Here is a 23,737-nt window from a genome sequence, read left to right on the forward strand (position 1 = left end):
TTTTATCTGGCTAAAGTCCATCCATCCATCCATCCATTTTCTAATCTGCTTATCCTCACAAGGGTTGCGGGGCGTGCTGAAACCTATCCCAGCTGTCTTCGGGCAGTAGGCGGGGGACACCCTGAGCTGGTCGCCAGCCAATCGCAGGGCTATGGCTAAAGTGTTAAAATTAAAAATAGATTTTCTGAATTCTAAAAATGTTAAAATGACAGTTGTGATATGACTAATTCTTCTTCTCCTTTCGGCGTGTCCCTTTTCAGGGGTTGCCACGGCGAGTCATTAATTTCCATCTTTCCCTGTTCTCTGCATCCTCTACTCTTACTCCAACTACCTGCATGTCTTCCCTCACTGCATCCATGAATCTCCTCTTTGGCCTTCCTCTCTGTCTCCTACCTGGTAGCTCCATCTCTAACATTCTCCTACCAATGTATCCACTTTCCCTCCTCTGTACATGTCCAAACCATCTCAGTCTGGCCTCTCTAACTTTTTCTCCAAACTTTCCTGTCTGAGTTGTCCCTCTGACGACTTCGTTTCTGATCCTGTCCATCCTCGTCACTCCTAAGAAGAATGTCGGCGTCTTTAACTCAGCGACCTCTAACTCTGCCTCCTGTCTTTAGCCAATTGCTAGTGTCTCTAGACCGTACATCATGGATGGTCTCACAACGGTTCTGTAAACTTTTCCCTTCACCTTAGCTGACACCCTTCTATCACAAATCACTCCTGACACTTTTCTCCAGCTGTTCCAACCTGCCTGCACTCTATTCTTCACTTCTCTTCCACAGTCTCCGCTGCTCTGCACTGTTGATCCTAGGTACTTAAATTCCTGTGGTATAACTAATTAAAACAACAAATCTAAAGATGGCCAAAATCTTTTGCACACTCGACCAAACCTCGATTTGAAAAATGAAATGTGACCACCATTTTTTTCCCGTACGTCTCAGTGGTCGTTTCGCGAGTTGGATTCGAACTACTATTCCCAGCAGCCCATGCGGCGGCTGAGGCCGCTGGACGGAAAAGGCGGCGTTACATCAACATGAGGGAAAATAAGAACATGTCTGAGTCCCTGTCTCAAGCGGGAAAAGAAGTAGCGCTCAAGAAACATAAGCTCAGCAGTGATGAGAACAGTAACCCAGATTTGTCAGGGGACGAGAACGTAAGTGGTGAAATGTTGTTGTGATTCTTCATCGACATGAGGTTAAATCGTGTTAGCAGTGAGCCTAGTTAGCACATTAGTTAGCTAAAGTAGCCGAGCATGAACCCGTTAGCTTGACGCTTTGTTCAAGTAGTAAATGGCGAGTTAATTGGGAGTAACTTAGTTTACGTTTTCACTCTTACCAACATGTATCAAAAACAGAACGAGCTACGTTTAGTTCTTAAAGGACTCACTCTCTGCTTCCGCTGTTAATCAAATGAACAGTGTTAGTAGCTGAAGCACTTAGCACAAGTTAATACTCTAGTCAGCTCTAACAAAAACGAATAACCATTCAAATTATTTAATATATGTACTTGGCCGACTTATGTGAAACGTCATTAGTCGTTGTGCATTTACGGTGCAATTTTAACCTAGGTAATACCCGTCAGCTTTAGTTGAGGTACTGTTTGTTGAAAGCTGATTTTTGTTTAATTTGTGTCGTGTATTAGGATGATGCTGTCAGTGTTGAAAGTGGCACCAATGCTGAACGCCCTGACACGCCCACCAACACCTCCAACGCCCCAGGCAGGAAGAGTTGGGGCAAAGGCAAATGGAAGTCCAAAAAGTGCAGATACTCATTCAAGTGCGTCAACAGTTTGCGGGTGAGAGCGAACACACACATTCATTTGCTAATTCCCAAACCCTCATCTTTATGTTGTCACTCTAACCTGAAATGCAATGATTATTGCAGGAAGACCATGGCCAGCCTCTCTTCGGAGTCCAGTTCAACTGGCACAGTAAGGAGGGAGACCCGCTGGTGTTTGCCACAGTTGGGAGCAACAGGGTGACTGAGCTCTTCCCATTTGAAATGACGATGGATTTACAGTACAGCGAACCCTTGTGTTTGCCAGGGACAGGGCTTGGGTCCTGTCCCAAATCATGAAAAGGCACCAGTGATTAAAAATAGTATCATTGATTTATATAGCCTTTAGTAAGAAAAAGTCTCAAAGGAATTCACAGCCTCGCAGTCCACGAAAAATGACATTGCATCATCTAGACCACCTCCCCAAAGAAATACTCACAAGAAAACCCTTTTAAGGCGGGGAGAAAAAGGGATCGCAAATAGAGAGGGACCCCCTTCCAGGATGACCAGATTGCGATGGGTGTCAATTGGACAACATTTAAATGATATGCTGTACCGCAGCAGGCGGCACAGTGATGGAGGTACCGCAGCATGGGAGTCAATTTCATGAAATGAAGTAGGTAGACTCACATGGGGCAGTAGTCCTCCCGAGGACCAGTCCCACTCCTTACAGCAGGCATGTCCAGCTCCGGGCCTGGAGGGCCACTTTCCTGCCTGTTTTCCGGCTCTCCCGGCTGCAACACACCTGATTCAGATGATCAGATCATCAGCCAGCTCTGAAGCAGCATTAGAACGATCCTGATGATTTGAATCAGGTGCGTTGCTCCTTGGAGAGCTGGAAAACAGGCAGGACAGCGGCCCTTGAGGACCGACTTAGGACACCCCTGCCTTACAGCAACAGTCTCATTTTGCTCATTGCCACGCTGCCACCTTGGAGCAGGAGAGAAGCAGCACTAAAGCAGAACAGAATTTGATTAATCTAATACATTTCTTGTTCAGAACTGAGAAGTAAAAGAGTAAAAAGGTAAAGTTTATCAACAAATAACAGGACAGATTCCCCCAAAAAGTGTATTTGCTAATGCCAAACCATTAATATGCCGGTGTTTATTATACTTGGTCATTTACTTTGCTTTATGGGTGATAACATACGCTGTCTCTTCTCCAGCTCACTCTTTATGAATGTCACTCTCAAGGAGAAATCCGACTCTTGCAGTCTTATGTGGACGCTGATGTATCCTTGCTGGTCTCATCCTCACCACCGTTGCAAGTACATGTTGAGTGGCAGTGTTTGTAGTCCTTTAACGGAGACCGTTTGACTTGTTGTGCACTTGAAGTGAACCAGATAATTTTCTTGACCAAAGTCATGCAAAGGCAGACGAAAACTTCTACACGTGTGCCTGGACCTATGACACCAACACCAGTCACCCTCTTTTGGCTGTTGCCGGCTCACGGGGAATCATCCGAATTATCAACCACGTCACAATGCAGTGCATCAAGGTTGGCTTTTTTCCCCCTCTCCCTCTCAAATGCTGTAAAGCACTCACATTGCATGTTCTTAGTAATAACATTTATGTTCTCATACTCAGCACTATGTCGGTCATGGGAATGCGATTAATGAGCTGAAATTTCATCCGAGGGACCCAAATCTTCTCCTGTCAGTCAGCAAAGGTACCGTTTCATCCCTACCACACAAAGTGTTGTATAAATGCAAAATTTAAATTGTGTGTCCCTGCAGATCATGCCCTTCGTCTGTGGAACATACAAACGGACACATTAGTGGCCATATTTGGTGGAGTGGAAGGTCATCGAGATGAAGTCCTGAGTGCTGTACGTTACATTAAGTCACACTTAGTAGAAATCATAAACTCATGTTTTGTTTTTGTTTTTTTGGGGGGGGGCGGGGGGTTGTGATTATCCTACTGCAGGACTTTGACCTCCTGGGTGAAAAAATAATGTCATGTGGGATGGACCACTCCCTTAAACTTTGGCGAATTAACTCAGAGAGAATGCAGAAGGCCATCCGTGGATCCTATGAATACAACGCCTCCAAGACCAACAGGTAACACCAGAACAAAACAAACGGCATATGCTCATTTTTTTTCACCCTCTTGTTCTCTTTTTAGGCCTTTTGTGTCACAGAAAATTCACTTTCCCGACTTCTCTACACGAGACATCCACAGAAATTATGTGGATTGCGTGCGGTGGCTCGGCGACCTCATTCTCTCGAAGGTACAAGCCCTTAGCGATGTGAATGAGTCGGGTCTGGCCCGCATCACGCTCACCTGCTTTCACATATACTCTTGTAGTCGTGCGAAAATGCCATTGTGTGCTGGAAACCAGGAAAAATGGAGGACGACATCGATCGCATCAAGCCAAATGAATCAAATGTTACCATTCTTGGACGCTTTGATTACAGCCAGTGTGACATCTGGTACATGCGCTTCTCCATGGATTTCTGGCAGAAGGTGAATCACTGTTGTTTTGCGAATTTGAATGAGGATTCTGTTGTTATACTTTATAGAAACTTCCATTAATGACACCCTTCAAGAGAATTGTTAAGTATTAATCAGTTCTTGCTTCACATCACTGGACATCGTGCTGCTCCTTGGCATCGTGGGGACTTGGCACAGACGTGTAGATGAAAGTGGAGATGATCACAACTCCTCAATAAGCCGCAGTAATATTAGTCATTCTTCACAGAGGATAAAGAACGCATGAGTGTTGTTATATTCTGTCTACACGTGTTGCTTCACAGGTTGTGTTTAAAAATCAATTTCTCGAAGGGTTAGGACATCTCGACAATGATGCTGTTCATTAGCCTGTCTGTGGCATTTTGCATTGTTTGTCACCATTCATCTGAGTAACTTTACCGAAGCCAAAGCTTTTTTTAAAGACATGATGCTTCATATTGAATATGACAATACACTCGGAGTGGCAATAAATAGCTTCAAGAATAACTAAACAGCAACAAAGGTTAATCAAAGATGGATTCATTTGTCCCTAAATACATTTTTGACACTGATTTAAAACATGTCTTTACTTTTTTGTTGCAAATGAGGTTTTTGACCTATAAAAGATTGCTTGTGCAATATGGTGCTTCTGCCGTAGCGGACACACAAGAAACGGGTTGGTCGGTGGTGATGTGCTCATCGATGTCCTTGTGGTTGACAGATGTTGGCCTTAGGAAACCAGGTGGGCAAGCTCTACGTTTGGGACCTGGAAGTGGAGGATCCGCACAAAGCCAAGTGAGTGGATCCAATAAGTGACTCATTTAATTAAAAAACAAAAAAACAACAACAACTTTCTTTTGTTTTGCGCATCAAATATTATGGCGTTTCTTCCCCAGGTCCACCACGCTCACCCTCCCCAAATGCACGTCGGCCATCCGTCAAACCAGCTTCAGCCGCGACAGCAGCATTTTGATTGCCGTGTGCGACGATGCCTCCATTTGGCGCTGGGACCGGCAACGCTGAACACTTGCCACCCAAGTGGACTGCTCCTTTTTATTATTTACTTTTCTGCAGTATTTTCTTTTTCTTTTTTATATACTATAAACTCGAAACATTTTTTTACATTCCTCTGTGATGCTTTAAAGCTCCCCATTTTACTCATAACATGGTCAAAACAAGTAGGGCTTGGTGCAGTCCGAGTGTTCAAATGTTTATTTGATCATTTCTTGTTGACTGGATCACCATGATTGAATAATTTGAGGAATCAACCCTTATTCAAGTAAAAACCTTTTCATTATGTAGTTATCATAATTGTTGATAATAATTATTTTCCTCTGTAGAGTTCTTGGATTTGAGTGTACTGTATTTGGTCTTGAATAAAACCTATTTTTATACACACCTTGGTGAATTTTCTAGAATGGCTTTGACAGTGATGGGAAAGACAAAGTAGTTGACAGATGTTGGCCTTAGGAAACAGTACGCCTAAACTGCGGTCAGAGCAGCGGTAACGCCGCGTTACGCCGGCCAATTTCAAAATAAAAGCTAAATCAACACATGAAGCTCGATGATTTTCTGATTTACACGAATAATGGATATGAAACACCCCTGCTATTTATTATCTCATTTTTGTTGCCTCTTTTTTGACATGAACCAATTTTGACAAAGATGACACGAGCGCACACACCAAGAAGTCACCCTTGAGGATGTTGACCGCTGAACCAGATTGTCGCTCTTGTCGCAACTCCGCTTGCTGTCGCCGTCACGACAACGGACTTTTGCCCTCTCTTATTGACAGATAAAGACACTACACCGGCGCGCTGTGCCAGAGCAAGTCCGACATGTTCGCCTCCAAGTCGCTCAAAAGTCTGGCCAGGGATGTGTCCGCCGAACAGATGTGCATGGTCGAGTGTGGCTTCGAAAAAGAGCGCACAAATTGCGTGCACAGTTCAGAGCCACAGGTGCAGGTAGGCCTCGTCTACACTTTCTTTGATGCTCGTTCTCTTCTAAAATGATTTTCAAAGACTTGTTTTAGCGATTTGTTGTCATAATTGTGCACATCTCCGTTCTCTCAGTATTGTACAATAGAATAGAACGGAAAAAGAATACATTTTTTTTGGTCATCGTTTGGGAGGCAACCAAAATTTCGTGTTTACAAAAATATTACAATGGAACGCTCGCTGTAATGAATGTAAACCCTTCGTCACACTCAGGTACAGAATTTAAAACATGTCAGAAAAGTGTTGGAAGAGCGGTACTGCGCAGCAGTAGCATCGCCTCCGAACATTTACAAGATCAACAAACTGATAATATATTGCTACTATAATGACGGAGGGATAACTACACAACCTGCCTCTCTTGGATAGGGTGGAAGAAGCAATTACCTCTTTACAACGCAAAAAATAATCAAAAGGAAACTTTTCCGCATCATTATGTAGTTGGAGCTGACAGGCACACAAACATTGTCAAAAGTAAACTGTGCATTATTTGCAACAAAAAAAAAAGATTAAAGTAATTGTAATGAACAAGCCTATCATCATGATTCCTTTTTGACGAAAGGCAACATATAGGTCTATTGCCAGATGTTGAGCTGGCTCGGACCTTCTTCAAGCAAAACTGGCACTGTATCATACTTCCCAAGGTTTGTTACGAAACGTAGGGCCTTGACCCATCATTGTGAACTACATTCTCAAGTGCGATGGCCTTCTTTGTTTACTAAGAGTTTGGAGTTTCTTTGTCTTGTGTGAAACAAGAAGACTATTTTTGTTTAAATGAATACAGTAATCTGTTGTGCTTCATCTGTCACTAGCATCAAATATCCAATCAGAATCACTGTATGCTTCTAGTCCATGTCTGTCATCACACATAGTGTGGCAAAGTCTCGTTCGTCATACCTTTTACGTCCGTAACGGTGTGTTTTACTGCAGACCAGAGGTCTCTAAACCCAGTCCTTGAGAGCCGCTGTCCTGCGTGTTTTCCAATACATCCGACTCAAATGATCAGGATCATAGCAGGCTTTTTCAGAGCTTGCTGATGAACTGATCGTTTCAATCAAGTGTGTTAGAGAAGGGAGACCTATTCCATCACACTGGTCCCTCGAGGACCGAAGTTGTTCTTTCTTGCTGTAGACCATTGTTGTTTTGTTGCTGTCGTGAAATATTAGGGGTGAACGATATAAAATGCATTTGCAATATAATCATGATTTGATCATCGTAAAGGGTGTTATTCAACTGGTCATTAAGAGCGAAGCGGCGGCGGGGGGTTGTTCAAAGCAGACGCAGACATTCACCAGCAGCGCAAAACATAGACAGATAGCCAAAAACAAAACAAACCAAAAAAAGTACAACACAGCCAGCATCCTATAGCGGCTGGGACAAAGAGCCATAAAGGAGCAGGTTTGGGAAAAAAAAATAAGCGAGGGATTTGGCATGTGTGGTGAGTGTATTGACTTGTTTACAGCTGTTAAACTATAAACCAAGATATCATTTGGTCGCCAAAGCAATAACATAAGCACGAGCTGCAATGATATTGTCCCAAATTGTCTTTTTGTGTGTGTGTGTCAGTCTGTCTGTCTCTTTTTTTCCCCCTAACTTTATTTGGCCGGGGGTTTGTGCGTGCGCAGCTGCTGCTGTGATGTAAGTAGGGCTTGGAATAATTTGAAGTTCTTACATTGTACTGAAAATTCTTAAACCAAACAGAGTACTGTGAGAGCTCTGACAGGCTGACCATCGCGTTCTTGGTCACGTATCCACTAAGCCTCTCTCCCCCGATTGTTTAGTTTGGAAGGGCAGCCAGCCCTAGGCCTGTTCGCAACTCTATCCATTCTTGGATGATGCAGGTCATTCCACTCATTGGAACCTTCAAAGCAGCATGAAGCATTCTGTGCCCTTCCCCAGATTTATGCTTCAAGACAATCTTGGATATAAGCAATGTTTTCAATCAGGGATAAAAGACAAAAGGTGTGTGTGAGCACTGATTGCTCATGCACTTAATTGTTACAACCAAGGCACCAAATATATTGTTTATTGTGTATATACGCTGCTGGATCTGAATTTGCCTTGTTTGCTCCAGTCCGATATGTCCAGTACTTTGGACAGTAAAAATGTCCTTTTGAACACCGGTGTTTGTCAGTCAACTGTAATGTACTGCAAACCAAAGAGGACAAAAGGGTAGGGGGATAGAATTTGAACCTCCATATATGGATTTAAGATATCCTTTATTTATTTGTCCCACACTGGGGAAATTTACAATTTAGTGCAAACGCGCATAGAGCTTATTTTTGTGAGTAAAAGCATTATCTTGCATACGTGGACTTGTGTGTAATGAAGCCCAACTGAATGCCAGAAAAATCAATATGTGATGTAAGCATTTTCTGACGTGTTTGCTCACACTGTCCGACTACAGAGCTGACTTCGAGGTCTTTTGAGGTGCCACTGGCTGACTTTAAGCAGAGTCACATTAGAAATCATGTGAATCGCAGGTCATGTGGCTTTTTCGGTCCCTTCTGGATTAAGTGGAGCCCCTCCCTCTGTTAGCACACACACACTTTTTTTTTTTTTTGGGGTCGGGGGTTTAAGTACTGATTCCAACCAAAACAATGTCATTACCTGAACCCAATTACAGCATACAGGGTAAAGGAGCCCAAACTTGTACTCAATGGTACTGTTACTCTGCGATTGGCTGGCAACCAGTTCAAGGGTGCACCCCACCTACGGCCCGAAGACAGCTGAGATCGGCTCCACCGCGCCTGCGACCCTCATTAGGATAAGCGGTTTAGACAATGGATGGAAGGATGGATAGGTTACTTTACAATAGTATGGCTCAAGTAAAAGTAAAAAAATGTCTTCCAAATGATTGAAGGAAGAGTAAATATTCAAAGATAAAAATATTCAACCCCACTGCATGTTTTTTGTTTTTTTGCAAAATTTACTACTTAAATTAAACCATTCCCAGTTAGGTAAACATATTGAAAGACAAAAAAAAAGTGTTGAAATAAAAAATTAAAATAAATACAATATAATAAATAAATAAATATTTCCAGTTACATCACTTTTTAATTGTCACATTATTAATATTAGTATTATTATTATTATTTTAAATGCCATGAGCTGTCACCTAACCGAGGTGAAGGTATTTGCTTGTCTCAATGATCCAAGGAGCTAAGTTGTCTCGGGCTTCATGGATCCTGGCACGGTCACTTATGGCAAACAACATATAACAATAAGAAACATTTTTTTCAAAATATTTGAATGTTAGATTTTGCATTAAAAAAATGAAGATCACATTACTATTATTAAATGTTTGTTTTGTTGATAGCATCAAGCTCTGAGGTTTTTAAATACGTTTGAACTGCTTAGCATGAAGTGTGTAAGAAAAGTTACAGGACTGGTGTCACAAAAGATATACTGTACTTCAAATCTAAACCACGAATTTCCCATTGCAAATATTACCCATGGAGTCGAATGCATTTTCCGAGCCTTCTCTGCCACGCCTGCAAGCGCTCCTGGAAGAATTGCATGAAGTCTCTTCTCACAATACAATACAATACAATACAATACATCCTCATTTATATAGCGCTTTCGCAACAGCTGCAAGCTGTAACCAACTCACTGACTGAATGAAGCAAACGCCGCACAACCGCACTCTTTTGTACGCATGCTCGTTGATCGTTTGGCCCACATTAAATGGGAAGACTCGTTGTTTGTAGACTGAGTTCACTTCTCTTGGACTATCGTGCAGAAGGGTTGGATGAGTAAACGATGCATGTTTGTCATCTTTGCAGCGAGGCCTTGACAATTTGGCCTACGAGTATGGAAGCCAAAGCGAACTCTGTCCTCCACTCCAAACCTCCACAGAAACCTTTAAACTGCCGGGTCTGGCCCCGGAGCACCCGCTCCATACCGTCGTCGAGAGCAGGATCTCCGGGCTGAGTGGAGTACCGGCCGTCACCACGGCTTCCCCAAGCCAGCTGACCGAGGTGGACTACTCGAGCTCTCTGATCGCAGCCGCCGAGATCGCTCAGGAACCGCTTAGGATGGGCTTCCGTGTGGAGTCGGGGGCGTGGATCGGCGTGGATGGGATGCATTGCCAGTCCTGTGTGCAGTCCATCGAGCGGCGTGTCGGCACCCTGCGGGGGGTTTCACACGTTCGGGTTTCACTCGAAGAGGGCGCGGCGTCGGTTGTGTTTCAACCGCTTCACATCACGCGGCAGCAGCTGAGAGAAAAGATCGAGGAGATGGGGTTTGGAGCCACTTTACTGGCTGATGATCCATCTGCAGCTATCAGCCACTGGCAGGGGGATGTAACCCAAAATGTGACCGTCTGGATAGGAGGAATGACCTGCAACTCGTGCGTGCAGTCCGTAGATGGGAAGATCTCTCAGGTGATGGGGGTCCATTCCATAGAAGTGTCACTAAAAGATAAAAAGGGAAAAATTACCTTTGACCCGGGCCTCACAGGACCGGAGCAGCTTAGGCTAGCTATTGAAGAAATGGGCTTTGGCGCATCACTCCAAGGTAGGTACAGTGCACACGAACAATGTTAGACTTGAACTCAGAAATGTCAAACATAACACACGGGCCCAAACTGGCCTTCAGGAGGAATTTGAAAGCACAAAAAAATACTGGAGGGACCGTGCAGTTGATAAAATTGCATGTATCGGATTCGGAGGTTCTATTTATTAATTTTTGGGGTAAAAGAATAGTTCCTTAAATATGAAGATTTTCCTCACGTACTTGTATTGCCTTGCATCTGAACGAAGCATCTTATTTTTATATATCCTAATTATGCTCCAATTTGACTGGGCCAGCCTACTTGACATAAAATTAGAACGTGGTCCCTGAATTACAATGAGTTGAACAGCTCTGCATTCATCTGGTATAAAACCTTTGTCCCAATTTAAAGCTCCGCCATGAGGATACACCCATGCTATCCAGTTTATTGAGGAGCTGCCTATGGCGGCACCATGACAACTGCCTCAACCCATGAATCATATGCTCCCAACCTTCCTTATACACTTGGAATGGAACGAAAATGTATTGTTAAAGCAATCAAGAGTTCAAAATAACAGCTGTTTGGTGCCGACCAGCGATGAGAAATTCCGAGAGTAAAAACCCTGCTACAATTTTTCTTTGGCCGCACGTGCTTCTACTCATCTGGCACGATGACACCTTAAGCTTATACCAAACCGTGCCAGGATTTTTACTTTCCGGACCTGAATTTCCCATCACTGATGCCTACATATTAGTGGTACTACGCAGCTTTGACACGAAAGTAATGACGCCCCTGATAATCAAACATTATGTAGCCATAGTAAAACCTAACGCACGGCGTTTTATTGTGATACTATATTTTGAAAAGATAAGGCAAGACAGAATGCATCGAATGTCAGGGCCACTCACCATGCGTTTGCGTTAGCCTCGCACCGGCTACCATAGAAACCGAGCGGCCATGCGCCCTCTCCACTGCAACGTGAAGGGCTCTTCTGGACGTCTTTCTTTGAGGATTAACGTCATCGGCAGCTTGCCAAATAGGGAAATTGATTATGGCGAGGCCAAGCGCAGCTTTGTATATTGCCACAGACATGAAGTTGAATCTAACATTCATAAGTATGATAAAAGATGAATGGCGCTGAACTTGTAAACGTGAAAATCAACAACTACATTCACTCCCAAAGACATATTTATATAGTATGTCTTTTTACACTCCACACATTCAACCCCAGACACTTGTTTTTTTTGTTTTTCAATTTTTCCAAAATTTAGGGTAAAAAAAAAAAAAAAAAGGGGGTCTAGAATTGGCTGGTACCGAATGAGTTAAGCTTTTATTCATGGCCGTCTTTCTGCTCATCAGAACCAGTCCAGACTGGAGAAGCGACCGTTGGCCGTGAACTCTCTGACCTGTTGGACCGGCCTTGTGAAACCGAATTTAGCAACGGCACTGGATGCCAATCCACGTCTGCAAAGCAGCGGACCGGCACAAAAGAGAAAAAATGCTTCATCGGCGTGAAGGGGATGACCTGCGCCTCGTGCGTGGCCAACATTGAGAGGAACCTGCTTAAACATCAGGGTGGGTCGTGCCGGCAAATAGAAACAAAAATGGAAAAATCTTCGGCCTAACGAGTCTCAAGGAAATTTTGCCTTGGAAAACACGATTACCGGTACATCAACGCATCCATTTATGACCACACTAGTAACACGACAGCTTTTTATTTCTATTACTTCATTCACTTTCGTCCGAAGTGAATGAATAGAGCAGATTTGGGAGTGCAATGTGGTTTTGTGGAATAAATGCACATGCGTGATCTTGACATGGTTTTCATATTGATCGCACTAATCCGGAAATGACAAAGTCTACAGATAATGGGGAGAATCGATACGCTATGTTGTGGAAAGGAGTGGGCGTGAGGTAGTGGGGCTCTGTAATAGAGTGTGGTGGTGACAAGGGAGGCAAATGTCACCTTGATTTTTTTTTTTCAAATACTGGTCGTGTGATATTGAAGGCAGATTTCTGTTCGATGGAAAAATCAAAATGCCGACCGCACAGAAAATGCACGAAAAGGTCAGAGACCAAAGATTAAAAAGTCTTTCTTGAGCCCTGCAGAACCTCTTTATAATGTATGACTGTCATTTAAAAAGTGATTGGTTGTTAGACAGCAGTCACTAAATACAATTCAAAATGTGGCGTCTGCGCTTAGACGCTTGCGTCCTCTCTTCTTCGGGTACTTCCGGAGCTGTGAAGTCACAGAAGCCAAACAATGAAGTGGCTAATGTTATTTTCATTTTCAACAACTAACCATTTGGTGGCACTGTATGGTGTAACACGCTAGTCGGTCATATTGTTGTAATGGACTGTCGTTCAAACCTCACGGTTTATACTTTGACTAGCACGGGTACTAAGTCTGACCTTTGACCTCCAGGGATCATCTCTGTTTTGGTGTCCCTGATGGCTGGAAAAGCGGAGGTGAAATATGACCCTGATGTGATTGACGCTCCTGCTGTGGCTCATCTTATAGAAGACTTGGGTTTTGGCGCCAAGACTATCGAGGACAACACGGTCACTCACGGGAAACTTGATCTCTGTGTGAGTTGATTTAAAACACCAACAACTAGAAGAATATGTTAAATACTATCACTCTCATTTGGATCAGAACTACAGTATACTCTATGCCTAAATGTGATCATTAACATTCATCCAAGAAAATTTGAAGAAAAATGCCTTAATGTAAATGAAAGGGAAATAAAATCTTGGATTACAGGGATGGCAATTTTCCGCGGATGCGCGGAAATCCGCCGTTTCATTTCTTAAATTGATCATTTTTGTGAATCTTCTAAATCCGTTGAGAAAATTTTAGGGGGGGTCGGGTACCTTATCGTCGAGTTTTCACGAGCTCTCCCGATCAGTCTTTCCATCTTCCGATCGTAAACAGCCCTGCGATTGGACGTGTATGATGTCTTACTTGTTGTGATTGGTCGCCCCGTCCAGGCCACGCCCCTTTCCGCTTTTTTCCATCACTAGCCATTGCCATCCCTGGGATTAACGTCTTCATTCAATTAGAACCAGGATTTGACAACAAATAGTTTAGGAAGAAAAACTTTCGGGGAACAAAACATTTGAAAAAAGTGTCCTCAAAGTTGCTTGAAAAGAGAATTTTGGGAGGGGGGGGGGGGGTGCAGGGGTGAATTAACTTTTAGTTGAAAGAATCTTTTGGAAAAAAACAAAAGCTTTTGAAAAGATCAACTTCAAAAGCATATCCCTGCTGATGTGTCCTTAAGACTAACAATATGCATGCATGGCAAGAAGCAACCTGTTGTGGGAATGAAAAAGATTTTTCGGCCCGGTAAAATTGATTTTAAGATAAGAAACCCTTTATTAGTCTCGCAATGGAGAAATTCCCGATTCACAGCAGCAAAGTTATGAAAGGAAGAAGTAGAAGAGCAAAATATAGGAGCTGCTGGAAAGGTGGCCACTCACGCGGCGCCATTTTGAAGTCAAAATAACAAAATAACACAACACAACACATAGGACGCAGACAGTCGTGCAATCTTCAATTTTGATTTCTTTAGTTTTTTTTTTGTTTCTGAAAATGTTTTTGAAATACATTAAAACAATTTAATTCTGAAGAATTAACTTTGCTTCACTTTGCCGACAGATAATGGGAATGACGTGTGCGTCCTGTACCCACAATATTGAGTCTAAACTCAGCTCAACCAAAGGGATCCTTGGTGCCTCGGTTGCCTTGGCAACCAAAACGGCAAACATCCAGTTTGACCCAGATGTGCTGGGAGCTCGAGATATAATCAACATCATTCAGGTGAACCACGAGGCATTCCGTCTCCGAAATCTTGTTGACAATACCTTAAGGTCGGTTTCTCCCTTCAGAACCTTGGCTTTGAGGCCACTCTGAAGAAGGCGGGCTACAAAAGCAACTTTGACCACACAGAAGAGATTCAACAGCAAGTATCGAATGACCTCGCAGCCCCGGTAAATTTATGGCGAGCATTCAAATGCCAAAGTAATGTGCGCGTGAATGTTTGCTTCAACAGATGGAAGACCTCTTTCCTGCTTAGCCTGGTGTTCGGCCTGCCTGTCATGGGCCTCATGATCTACATGATGGTGATGGACAGTCAGCACCAGCAGCATGAAGGCGCCATGGCAGAGGAGCAAAACCTGCTGCCTGGCCTCTCCATCCTAAATCTGACCTTCTTCCTCCTGTGTACACCTGTCCAGGTATAATGCTTTCCACAGAGGTCCACAATTCAGTCATTCTCAGACCACCAATGGTATGAAGGCTTCCTCTAGTGCAGGGCTCATCAACCTTTTTTTGAAACAAAGCACTACTTCCTCTGTAGGCCTACTGACTAATTTGAAGGTTTGATACGCACTTTTGACATAACTAATTTGCCCAAATTACCTCGATATGTTCTTATTCATGAATGGTATTTTGGTGGTCAACACCTTTTTCAAACCAACATCATTTTCTGGCTCTCGTTTCGCACCAGGTCTTGGGAGGCCGATACTTTTACATCCAGGCGTATCGCTCTTTGAAACACGGCACGGCCAACATGGACGTCCTTATTGTGCTGGCCACCTCGATCGCTTACGTCTACTCTTGCGCGGTGCTGGTCGTGGCCATGGCAGAACGAGCCAGTCACAGCCCAGTCACGTTTTTTGACACGCCACCGATGCTTTTTGTGTTCATTGCACTGGGCCGATGGCTGGAGCATCTTGCCAAGGTACGGAATGGAAACACCGACACCTTGTCAACACACGGCAGAACACTTTAATTCCTTTCAGCCAATCTGCTAGTAATGCAAAGGTCATTTATAAACAGAATACACAAACCTATGTTATACTAATAAATCATTATTGCAAACATTTGTTGAATGTTTTTTTTTTTTATCACTAAACGTTCAAAAGGGTGTCTATTTTGTGTTCATTATTAACTGTTCTTTCATCGATGTACATCTTGATAACACACGTGTTGTTTCTTCAAAATAAGAGCAAAACTTCAGCAGCCTTGGTCAAATTAATGTCACTGCAAGCCACCGATGCCACTGTGGTCACCATGGGACCTGACCACTCCATTCTCAGGTGCAACAATCAATTACTTCAAGTTTGCAACGGAACAACATCAAACTGAGCTTGAATATGTTATTTGGCTTTGCTCTCCCTCAGTGAGGAGCAGGTGCCGGTGGAGCTGGTACAACGCGGCGATGTCGTCAAGGTGACTCCAGGAGGGAAGTTCCCTGTAGATGGGAAGGTGATTGAAGGAAGCTCGATGGCAGATGAGTCTTTAATCACGGGTAATTCATTGTTTAATATAAATAAATAAAACGTTTTTTGTTGTTGTTTTTTTTTACATAATCGGTGGGACAAATAAAGGATATCTTATCTTATCTTATCTTAAAACCGGGAGGCATGTTTACCTCACATTCAAGAGATCCAGGTGTCAATCTCCATTGGATTATCTCTGTGTGGCATTTTGCCTGCATGGATACCTTCTGTGTCATCCCACATGCTTAAAAGTGAGGACAAGTGGTATGAAAAATGGATAGATGGACTGAGTAAGATTTTTTTTCAAGTCACAGGATAAATATTATACAGGCCTATGATAAGATTGAAACAGCCCCATCAGCCCATCTACTTCCAATTTACTGATAGTTGATCTTTCCTTCACACTTCCATTAGGTGAGCCGATGCCTGTTAGTAAGAAGGTGGGCAGCCCGGTGATCGCCGGCTCCATCAACGCTCATGGCGCTCTTCTTGTGGAGGCCACCCATGTCGGTGAAGACACAACGCTGTCACAAATTGTCAAACTGGTGGAGGAAGCCCAAACATCCAAGGTTAGTCAATATGCATTTGTGAGTATTTCATATGAGCGCGCGATGGCAAATTTTCCAAGCCGCGAACCAAATTAAAGAACTGAGGAAACCAGTGCAGTTTTATTTTCCATTTATTCTTCCAAATTCGTCCATTTTCAAGGTCAAGGTCATCTTTATTGTCAAAGATAAGATAAGAAAACCTTTATTGGTCTCGCAATGGAGAAATTCCCAATTCACAGCAGCAAAGTTATGAAAGGAAGAAGTAGAACAACAAAATATAGGAGCTGCTGGAAAGGCAGCCACTCTCGCGGCGCCATTTTGAAGTCAAAATAACAAAAATAACACAACACAACACATAGGACACAGACAGTCGTGCAACCTTCACCACTTTTCTGCATACACTTTGTTGTCTGAAGCAGTTCTAGATGAAAGAGGAGAGGATCAAAGTGTCCTTTCACCAGTGGATCAGAGGCGTCATGCTGAAAATGTGCACGCGTCTGCTACAAGCTAAGTTTTGAAAGCAAACACGAAGCTGTCGCGTCCATTGATGAAAAAGAGATTCGTTCACTTCTCCTGTCCCACGTAATCCGCTTCAAACTCCAAGCCGCGACTCCCAGTTCCACATCCGCATCGGCGCTCCGCGCTAACGCTCCTTTCTTCTCATCGTCGGCTCCTCAAGCCTTACATCCATCCGGCCGCAGACCGTTCAACAGCACCGATCTCTAATATGCTTTATGTATGACATGCAGCATCGATGAAACTTCTTCCTCTCAATCCTCAGTGCAAACATGCTGTGCATTAAACACACAGCTAAGACAAGATAGCAGCTACACTGTATAAAAAGACATAATATGTCATCTGAACAGTATCGACAATATAAACAATGGCACTTGTGGCTATTGTGGGTAAAGTGAGGTAGTGCATTGTGCAATACACAGATGTCAGATGATGAGGGCAGGGTCATAGTCTGTGACAGGAGGCAGAGGGCGGGGAGTGCGGGCAGAGCAGGGAGGAAGTTGAGTCTCCTGACCGCCTGGTGGAAGAAACTGTTTTTGAGCCTGCTGGTTCCGGCACGGAGACTCCGCAATCAATTTTATAATATTAGTCAGTCTGGCGAGTGACTGATACGGAGAGACAGACAAATACTGTTCTTGCCGGAGAGGAAGTAATGGTAACTACTTGCACAGCATCTAATGGCCTGCGACCAGCACTAGCGTAATTCTCTCAGACAGTCTCTGAAATTGTGCACTGATACTGTATGTACAGACAGACCTAATGAACACAATTTGCAATGAACCTTCCGTGACTGCCTCGTACTTAAGCCGCCTGAGTAAAACGTGCGTAGCTCCCGATGCCGCTCACTCACTGCCCACTGTTGGGTTCCCGCAGGCTCCCATCCAGCAGTTTGCCGACCGACTCAGCGGATATTTTGTCCCCTTTATCATCCTGGTCTCTCTGCTAACTCTGGTGGCGTGGCTTGCCGTAGGCTTTGTCAATTTTGACATTGTAAGGGAGAACTTCTCGGTAGGTGTGCCCGCCCTCGTATTCATCGTTTTAGTTTTGTAAAGGAGTCAACTTGGTACTTTCATGCCTTTTTTTATTTTTATTTTTTACACAAATGGCTGTGCTTCAATGTACTAGGTACAGTGTTTGTGTACTTTTGTCACCTCTATACACGCGCAGTCAAAATAGCGGCGTCATGCTATATTCTTTACAGGGTTATAACACCAACATATCCAAGGCAGAAGTCATCATTCGGTTTGCCTTCCAGGCGTCCATCACTGTTCTCGCTATTGCATGCCCCTGTTCCCTGGGGCTGGCGACCCCGACAGCAGTCATGGTGGGCACTGGGGTGGGAGCGCAGAGCGGGATCCTCATCAAAGGAGGCGAGCCCCTGGAGATGGCCCACAAGGCAAAACGCATCCGTCCTTAGCCGCGCTCAATTCGTGTATCACAAAAGGACGAGGATGCCCATCTGCCTCTCTCTCTCTCTCTCTTCAGACCAATGTGGTGATGTTCGATAAGACCGGCACCATCACTCACGGCGTGCCGCGGGTGACGCGTGTGTTGGTGCTATGGGAGATGGCCCGCATGCCTCTGAGAAAGATCCTGGCAATCGTGGGAACAGCGGAGGCCAGCAGTGAGCACCCACTTGGCGTTGCAGTTGCCACGCATTGCAAAGAGGTGAGTTGTTGCATTCTGTCTCAGCTTTCTCAAGCCAAGTGAAGTCAATTTCATTAATACAGGCAACGGCACATCTAACAATGGCTATACCCGTGGTGTTGTCTTAACCTTGGTGCATCAAGGGACATTCCACGGCAGTCTAAGCCAAACGGCCTCATAACTAAGAGATGAGCCAGAACTGGCTTGACTCATCCCTGACTATAAACGTAATCATATGTTAGGTTTAGTCTGTAATCTGTGTCAGAAAGATGCTGCGACAGGAGTGAAGCCTGATAGCCAAAGGCTCCGCCTGCCATTCTACTTATAGATTTGATGGTCATCGCTCTTATACTTAGGAGCTTGGTGCGGATGTGCTCGGTTACTGCCAAGACTTTCAAGCAGTGCCCGGCTGCGGGATCAGCTGCCGCGTCTCCAATGTGGATCACCTGCTGCCACAGCAGAGTGAAGAGCAGTTCTTGTTGCCGGGGGCATCTGCAAATAAAAGCGGTTTCGTTGAGGCAGCCCGGACACCAAATGCAGGTGTGTTACCTTTCAGGCCCGGTGACCTGACAACAGTTGATTTTTCTCTTGGTGTTGTCCTTTTAATACTTCATAACTTCATGTTTGCTGACTTTGAATATAGTCCATTTTCTTACCTTGGATCCAGGTGAGGTTTCAGGTTACTCTGTCCTAATCGGGAACAGAGAGTGGATGAAGAGGAATGGCCATCATGTAGGAGCCGACGTGGATGCCGCCATGTCGAGTCATGAGGCAAAGGGGCAAACGTCTATTCTGGTGGCTATAGACGGTGAGCAAAGGAAGAAGACGGTTGTTGTTATGACGGCTCGCTGCACTCCATCATAAGGTGCTCTATGCAGGCGTACTGTGCGCCATGATCGCCATTGCGGACACAGTCAAGGCCGAGTCGGCCTTGGCGGTGCACACGCTCAAAAGCATGGGGATCCAGGTGGTCCTGATAACGGGGGACAACAGACGCACAGCTAAAGCCATAGCCGCCCAGGTGACTGTACTAAGAGGAGTATGAAAAGTAGTGAGCGTTCAACCCCCACATCCTTTCGCGTTCACCCGTGTTTGTCGGCCACAGGTAGGGATCGGGAAGGTTTTTGCGGAGGTGCTGCCCTCGCACAAGGTGGCCAAAGTGCAAGAGCTCCAGGAACAAGGCTTGCGAGTGGCCATGGTGGGGGACGGCATCAACGATTCGCCCGCCCTTGCGCGTGCCGATGTCGGCATCGCCATCGGTACGGGCACCGACGTGGCCATCGAAGCGGCGGATATCGTTCTCATCAGAGTGGGTGGCGTCCAATGTGCGCTATGTTTCCTTGCTACGACGTCGCTTACTCCCATTGGCCGACTGTTTGTTCGACAGAATGACCTCCTGGATGTCGTGGCCAGTATTGAGCTGTCCAAGAGGACCGTGCAGAGGATACGGATAAACTTTTTCTTCGCTGTTATCTACAACCTTGTCGGAATACCGATTGCTGCAGGTGAGCACTTGTAAGCTATGACATTAAACTCACATCATTCTTGAGTGGTTCCTTGGTAACGACAGCTCAGGCTCTTAATATGCTGTTTGGGTTAATGCCAGTGGCTGTTTTTTTGTCCCCCCCACAAAAATCACATCACAGTCCAACAAATGAAAAATCGAATTTGACCAAAACGGTAAATGGAGTGCACTTAAACTGCCTTTTACAACGCTGCACATTCATCCATCCATCCATCTATTTTCCAATCCACTTATCCTCACAAGGCTCGCGGGGAGGTGCTGGAACTTCTCCCTGCTGTCCTCGGGCGGTAGGCGGGGTACACCCTGAACTGGTTGCCAGCCAATTGCAGCGCACACAGAAGAACAACCATTTACGGTCACAACCACACCTAGGGGCAATTTAGATTGGTCCATCAACATACCATGCATGTTTTTGGAATGTGGGTGGAAACCGGAGTACCTGGAGAAAACCCACGCAGGCCCGGGGAGAACACGCAAACTCGCTGCACATTCGCAATTTTGAAGACTGCCAATTTCAAAAGGGTGTCGCGACCTCAAGTCGAGTCGTGACGTTGGGTGCGGGAGGCTTGGAGAGCAGGAACAAGAGATAAGATGTTTCTACGCCTAAAATTGAACTGCTAAAAGGTCATGTTTTCATGATCATTCCCATTTGAATTTGTTCTGCCAAACACAAAGCCTGCATTATTTCTTATGTTATTACTGTATGTTTAAACAGTATAAATCTGTCAAGTGCTATTATTCCTATGAAAAAAAAAAGTTGAATGTGGAAAATTGATTTGAAATGCAAACAATTTTAGTGAAGCTTATGATCGCGGAATGAATCGAACTGCTAAGTCGAGGTAGCATCGTGCTGTATATGGGCCCCGGAAGCTTTGATGATTCAGCCCTCTCGTCTGCCCACCGCAGGCATGTTCATGCCTGCCGGCCTGATGCTCCAACCTTGGATGGGCTCAGCCGCAATGGCCACCTCGTCCCTTTCTGTGGTGCTGTCGTCTTTGCTGCTCAGATTGTGAGTTCTGATCCACTGGTACGCTGTCTGTGCGAGTGTTATTTCCTGTGTGGAATTTGCATGCTCTCCCATGCTTGCGTGTTTTTCTCCAGGTACTACGGCTTCCTCCCGCGGTCCAAAAACATCCAATTTAGAGTCCTCGACGAAACTAAAATTTGTGTCATTGAGGACTCAAAATTGTTTGTTGAATGGTTGTTTGTCAATCAATAGGTGCTTTGCGATGGATTGGCCAACAGTCCAGGGTGTAGCGCGTCTTTTGTCCAAAGTCAGCTGGGATTGGCTTCAGCTCACCAGCGTCCCCCGCGTGGGTAAATGATACGGAAAATTGATGAATAGATGTCAGAGTTTTTCTCGGACAAAGTTAAAGAAATGACTCAGCACACAGGGGGAAATTGTCTTCAATATCGGCGGGAGGAATCTCCGAGGGCGAACGACGGTAGTCGCCCCGATGATCACACTCAGAGCTCCCTCTCCGCCAATTCGAACTTTTATTTGTAACATATGCAAAATACAAGAAAAACACTGCCCCCGATATATTGCATCCCCCCCCCCCCCCGGGGTTTAAGCTTTGAACCAGCGGTACGTTGACGCCTTTCTGTCTGGTCTACACTGAATCAACATGTTGCAGACTTTGCGGGCGACAAACGTCGCCTGCGCACGACGGGTGTTCTCAAATCGTCTTTTGTTGTTCAATAACGCTTTGTTCCCGAATCGTTCATCCCCCCCCTATTTGACGCGAGTCTAGCCTTCTCCCCTGCTCACCCCCTCGCATTGACGTGATAATTGCGGACCTGAAAAGCCCTCCGCCCGGACGGCCGGCGCCTTTGCGCCCATGCATTTGGGAGCCGGATACGCACCCAAACGTTTAGACGTGCCCAAATTAAATGAAACTTTAAACGTGATACAATTTTGCGCAGAGATTGCTCTATCAATAGATAATCCGGACGGTGCATTGAGTAGCAATTTATAGTTAATTCCACATTCCACTAACCAGCACAACGAGTACAGGTTTGATTAGATAAACGATTTTATCAACATCTACAAAAGCAGGAACAATTATCTTATTTACCAATACTGTTAAGGCAGCTGTGGCATAAGCCTTACGTGGCGGTGGTCTAACTAACTGATTAAGCACTGTTTGTGTGTATGTAAACTCATCATCGGCGTCCATTAAGATGCACGTCTATTTCCGGCAGATACAAAAAAACATCGGTGGAGGTGTATGAAGTACGAGCAAGAGGCCTGATGCGGAGCATCCGGTCCTCACAGATCAGCACGTTCCCAAGACTAGAAGGCCAGCGGCGCAGTCCGGCACCTTCCACCGGACCCTGGGAACAGCGCAACACCAATGGCGCACTTGTTTTATAAGACTTTATATATTTATGTCAATAAATCTTTTCCAAGTAATGTTGTGTGCTGTGATGGATCAAACATAAAGCGACGCACTTATCCAAAATTGTACTGGTATTTCAATTTTAACTTTTTAGTTTTCCAACCTGAAAAAATAGCTACCGCTAATCGCATCCGCAAAGGTTGAATCGAGGTAACCGGACTGCTCTTGTTTGTTGAAGACGTTTCACTTGAATACAAAAGTCTTCTTTGGTTCTAAGAAGCGGTTTTGTCACAAGGCGAATGAACAACCATTTGCTAAGCAGAATGGTTTTTCACTAACTACGCCAACAATAACCCTTTTTTTTTTTTTTTTTTTTTTTTTGCGGTCTTATTGATTTGCCTTAAAGCTGAAACATTTTCAACAAACAACACCAGCCCAGTTGGATGGATTTTAAGATTTGCGGATTACTGTGACCTGGATGACAGACAAGCCGCACAGACGGTAGAGCACATCAATTTTGCTCCATTTTAGTGTTTCAAGTGTTACGCTTATTAGATTTCTGACTTTTCAGAGAATCCCGGCGCTCAAGATTTGTGGCTGAAATTTCATTCATGGAACTATTGCTTTTGAATCTAAACGCATCCTTAAACATAGGAAGGCTTTCAGTACCCTGGAGAGTTTTCTCGGCTATGACGTGCAATTGAAGACGCAAGAATCAATCCAAATGGAATCGTCTGTTGCAGCCTTACCCAATCACTCCAACCCCATAATAACAAAAGGGCCTCCAAACAGAAACAGTCTGGTGACCAACACGCGGCACAAAGACGTTCAGTATCCCATCTACGATGTCCTCTGATCGACACTCACGCGTTGCTATCGTGTTGATTTTGTTTTCTTACAAGCAGACACACATTTGTCAATCCCGCGCTCTGATGCGCCTTTGACTTTGAGGAGCCGACAAGGTCTTTTTAGCATAAAAATATCAAGGCCAAAGACATGGATGAGTCAGGTTGAAATCAAATACCAGTGATTAAAAATATGTCGACAAAGAGACACGTGCGGGCATACTGTCCTTTGCTCTCGAAAAGACTTTTCCAGTGTCCGTTTCCCTAGATATTAGACGAGAGGAAGTACTTACGCAGCCTCAAGGGATTTAAACCTC

The 23,737-nt window shown here is 44.6% G+C and overlaps 2 protein-coding genes across 6 annotated transcripts; both read left to right on the forward strand.

Annotated features, from left to right (window-relative positions):
- Positions 1-996: 996 nt before the first annotated feature.
- eed (embryonic ectoderm development) lies at positions 997-5,623 on the forward strand. Of its 2 annotated transcripts, none has more exons than XM_086119045.1 (12): positions 997-1,153; positions 1,642-1,794; positions 1,884-1,976; positions 2,941-3,006; positions 3,147-3,272; positions 3,362-3,443; positions 3,511-3,602; positions 3,701-3,834; positions 3,899-4,004; positions 4,082-4,240; positions 4,947-5,020; positions 5,122-5,623. In XM_086119045.1, the coding sequence occupies exons 1-12, from the start codon at positions 1,034-1,036 to the stop codon at positions 5,246-5,248; spliced, it is 1,332 nt and encodes a 443-aa protein (XP_085975171.1). In that variant the 5' UTR covers positions 997-1,033; the 3' UTR covers positions 5,249-5,623. The 2 variants fall into 2 exon arrangements, with proteins under 2 accessions (XP_085975171.1, XP_085975261.1); XM_086119135.1 differs by having other exon boundaries at positions 1,000-1,153; positions 1,884-1,929.
- Positions 5,624-5,944: 321 nt separating this feature from the next.
- On the forward strand, positions 5,945-22,649 carry atp7b (ATPase copper transporting beta). 4 transcript variants are annotated; one of them, XM_086119316.1, is made up of 21 exons: positions 5,945-6,189; positions 10,005-10,737; positions 12,074-12,289; positions 13,140-13,303; positions 14,373-14,534; positions 14,603-14,676; positions 14,767-14,950; positions 15,223-15,456; positions 15,723-15,814; positions 15,899-16,026; positions 16,412-16,566; positions 17,935-18,069; positions 18,263-18,457; positions 18,547-18,729; positions 19,065-19,248; positions 19,376-19,516; positions 19,587-19,729; positions 19,814-20,017; positions 20,096-20,213; positions 21,140-21,242; positions 22,439-22,649. In XM_086119316.1, the coding sequence occupies exons 1-21, from the start codon at positions 6,064-6,066 to the stop codon at positions 22,608-22,610; spliced, it is 3,846 nt and encodes a 1,281-aa protein (XP_085975442.1). In that variant the 5' UTR covers positions 5,945-6,063; the 3' UTR covers positions 22,611-22,649. The 4 variants fall into 4 exon arrangements, with proteins under 4 accessions (XP_085975442.1, XP_085975362.1, XP_085975531.1 ...); XM_086119236.1 differs by having other exon boundaries at positions 14,603-14,950; XM_086119405.1 differs by having other exon boundaries at positions 5,946-6,189; positions 14,603-14,950; positions 21,140-21,260.
- Positions 22,650-23,737: the final 1,088 nt, after the last annotated feature.

The sequence above is a fragment of the Hippocampus guttulatus genome, chromosome 1 (genome assembly GCF_054856545.1).
Source record: "Hippocampus guttulatus isolate MCC_2025c chromosome 1, RoL_Hgut_1.0, whole genome shotgun sequence".
NCBI lineage: Eukaryota > Metazoa > Chordata > Actinopteri > Syngnathiformes > Syngnathidae > Hippocampus > Hippocampus guttulatus.

Excerpts from the sequence above, each read along its gene's own strand:
- eed (XM_086119045.1), top strand. The coding sequence starts at position 1,034 with ATGAGGGAAAATAAGAACATGTCTGAGTCCCTGTCTCAAGCGGGAAAA. Across the intron at positions 1,795-1,883 it reads AGTGCGTCAACAGTTTGCGG|GAAGACCATGGCCAGCCTCT; the intron begins GTGAGAGCGAAC and ends TGATTATTGCAG. Across the intron at positions 3,444-3,510 it reads TCTCCTGTCAGTCAGCAAAG|ATCATGCCCTTCGTCTGTGG; the intron begins GTACCGTTTCAT and ends GTGTCCCTGCAG.
- atp7b (XM_086119236.1), top strand. The coding sequence starts at position 6,064 with ATGTTCGCCTCCAAGTCGCTCAAAAGTCTGGCCAGGGATGTGTCCGCC. Across the intron at positions 16,027-16,411 it reads AGATGAGTCTTTAATCACGG|GTGAGCCGATGCCTGTTAGT; the intron begins GTAATTCATTGT and ends CACTTCCATTAG. Across the intron at positions 18,730-19,064 it reads TTGCCACGCATTGCAAAGAG|GAGCTTGGTGCGGATGTGCT; the intron begins GTGAGTTGTTGC and ends TCTTATACTTAG.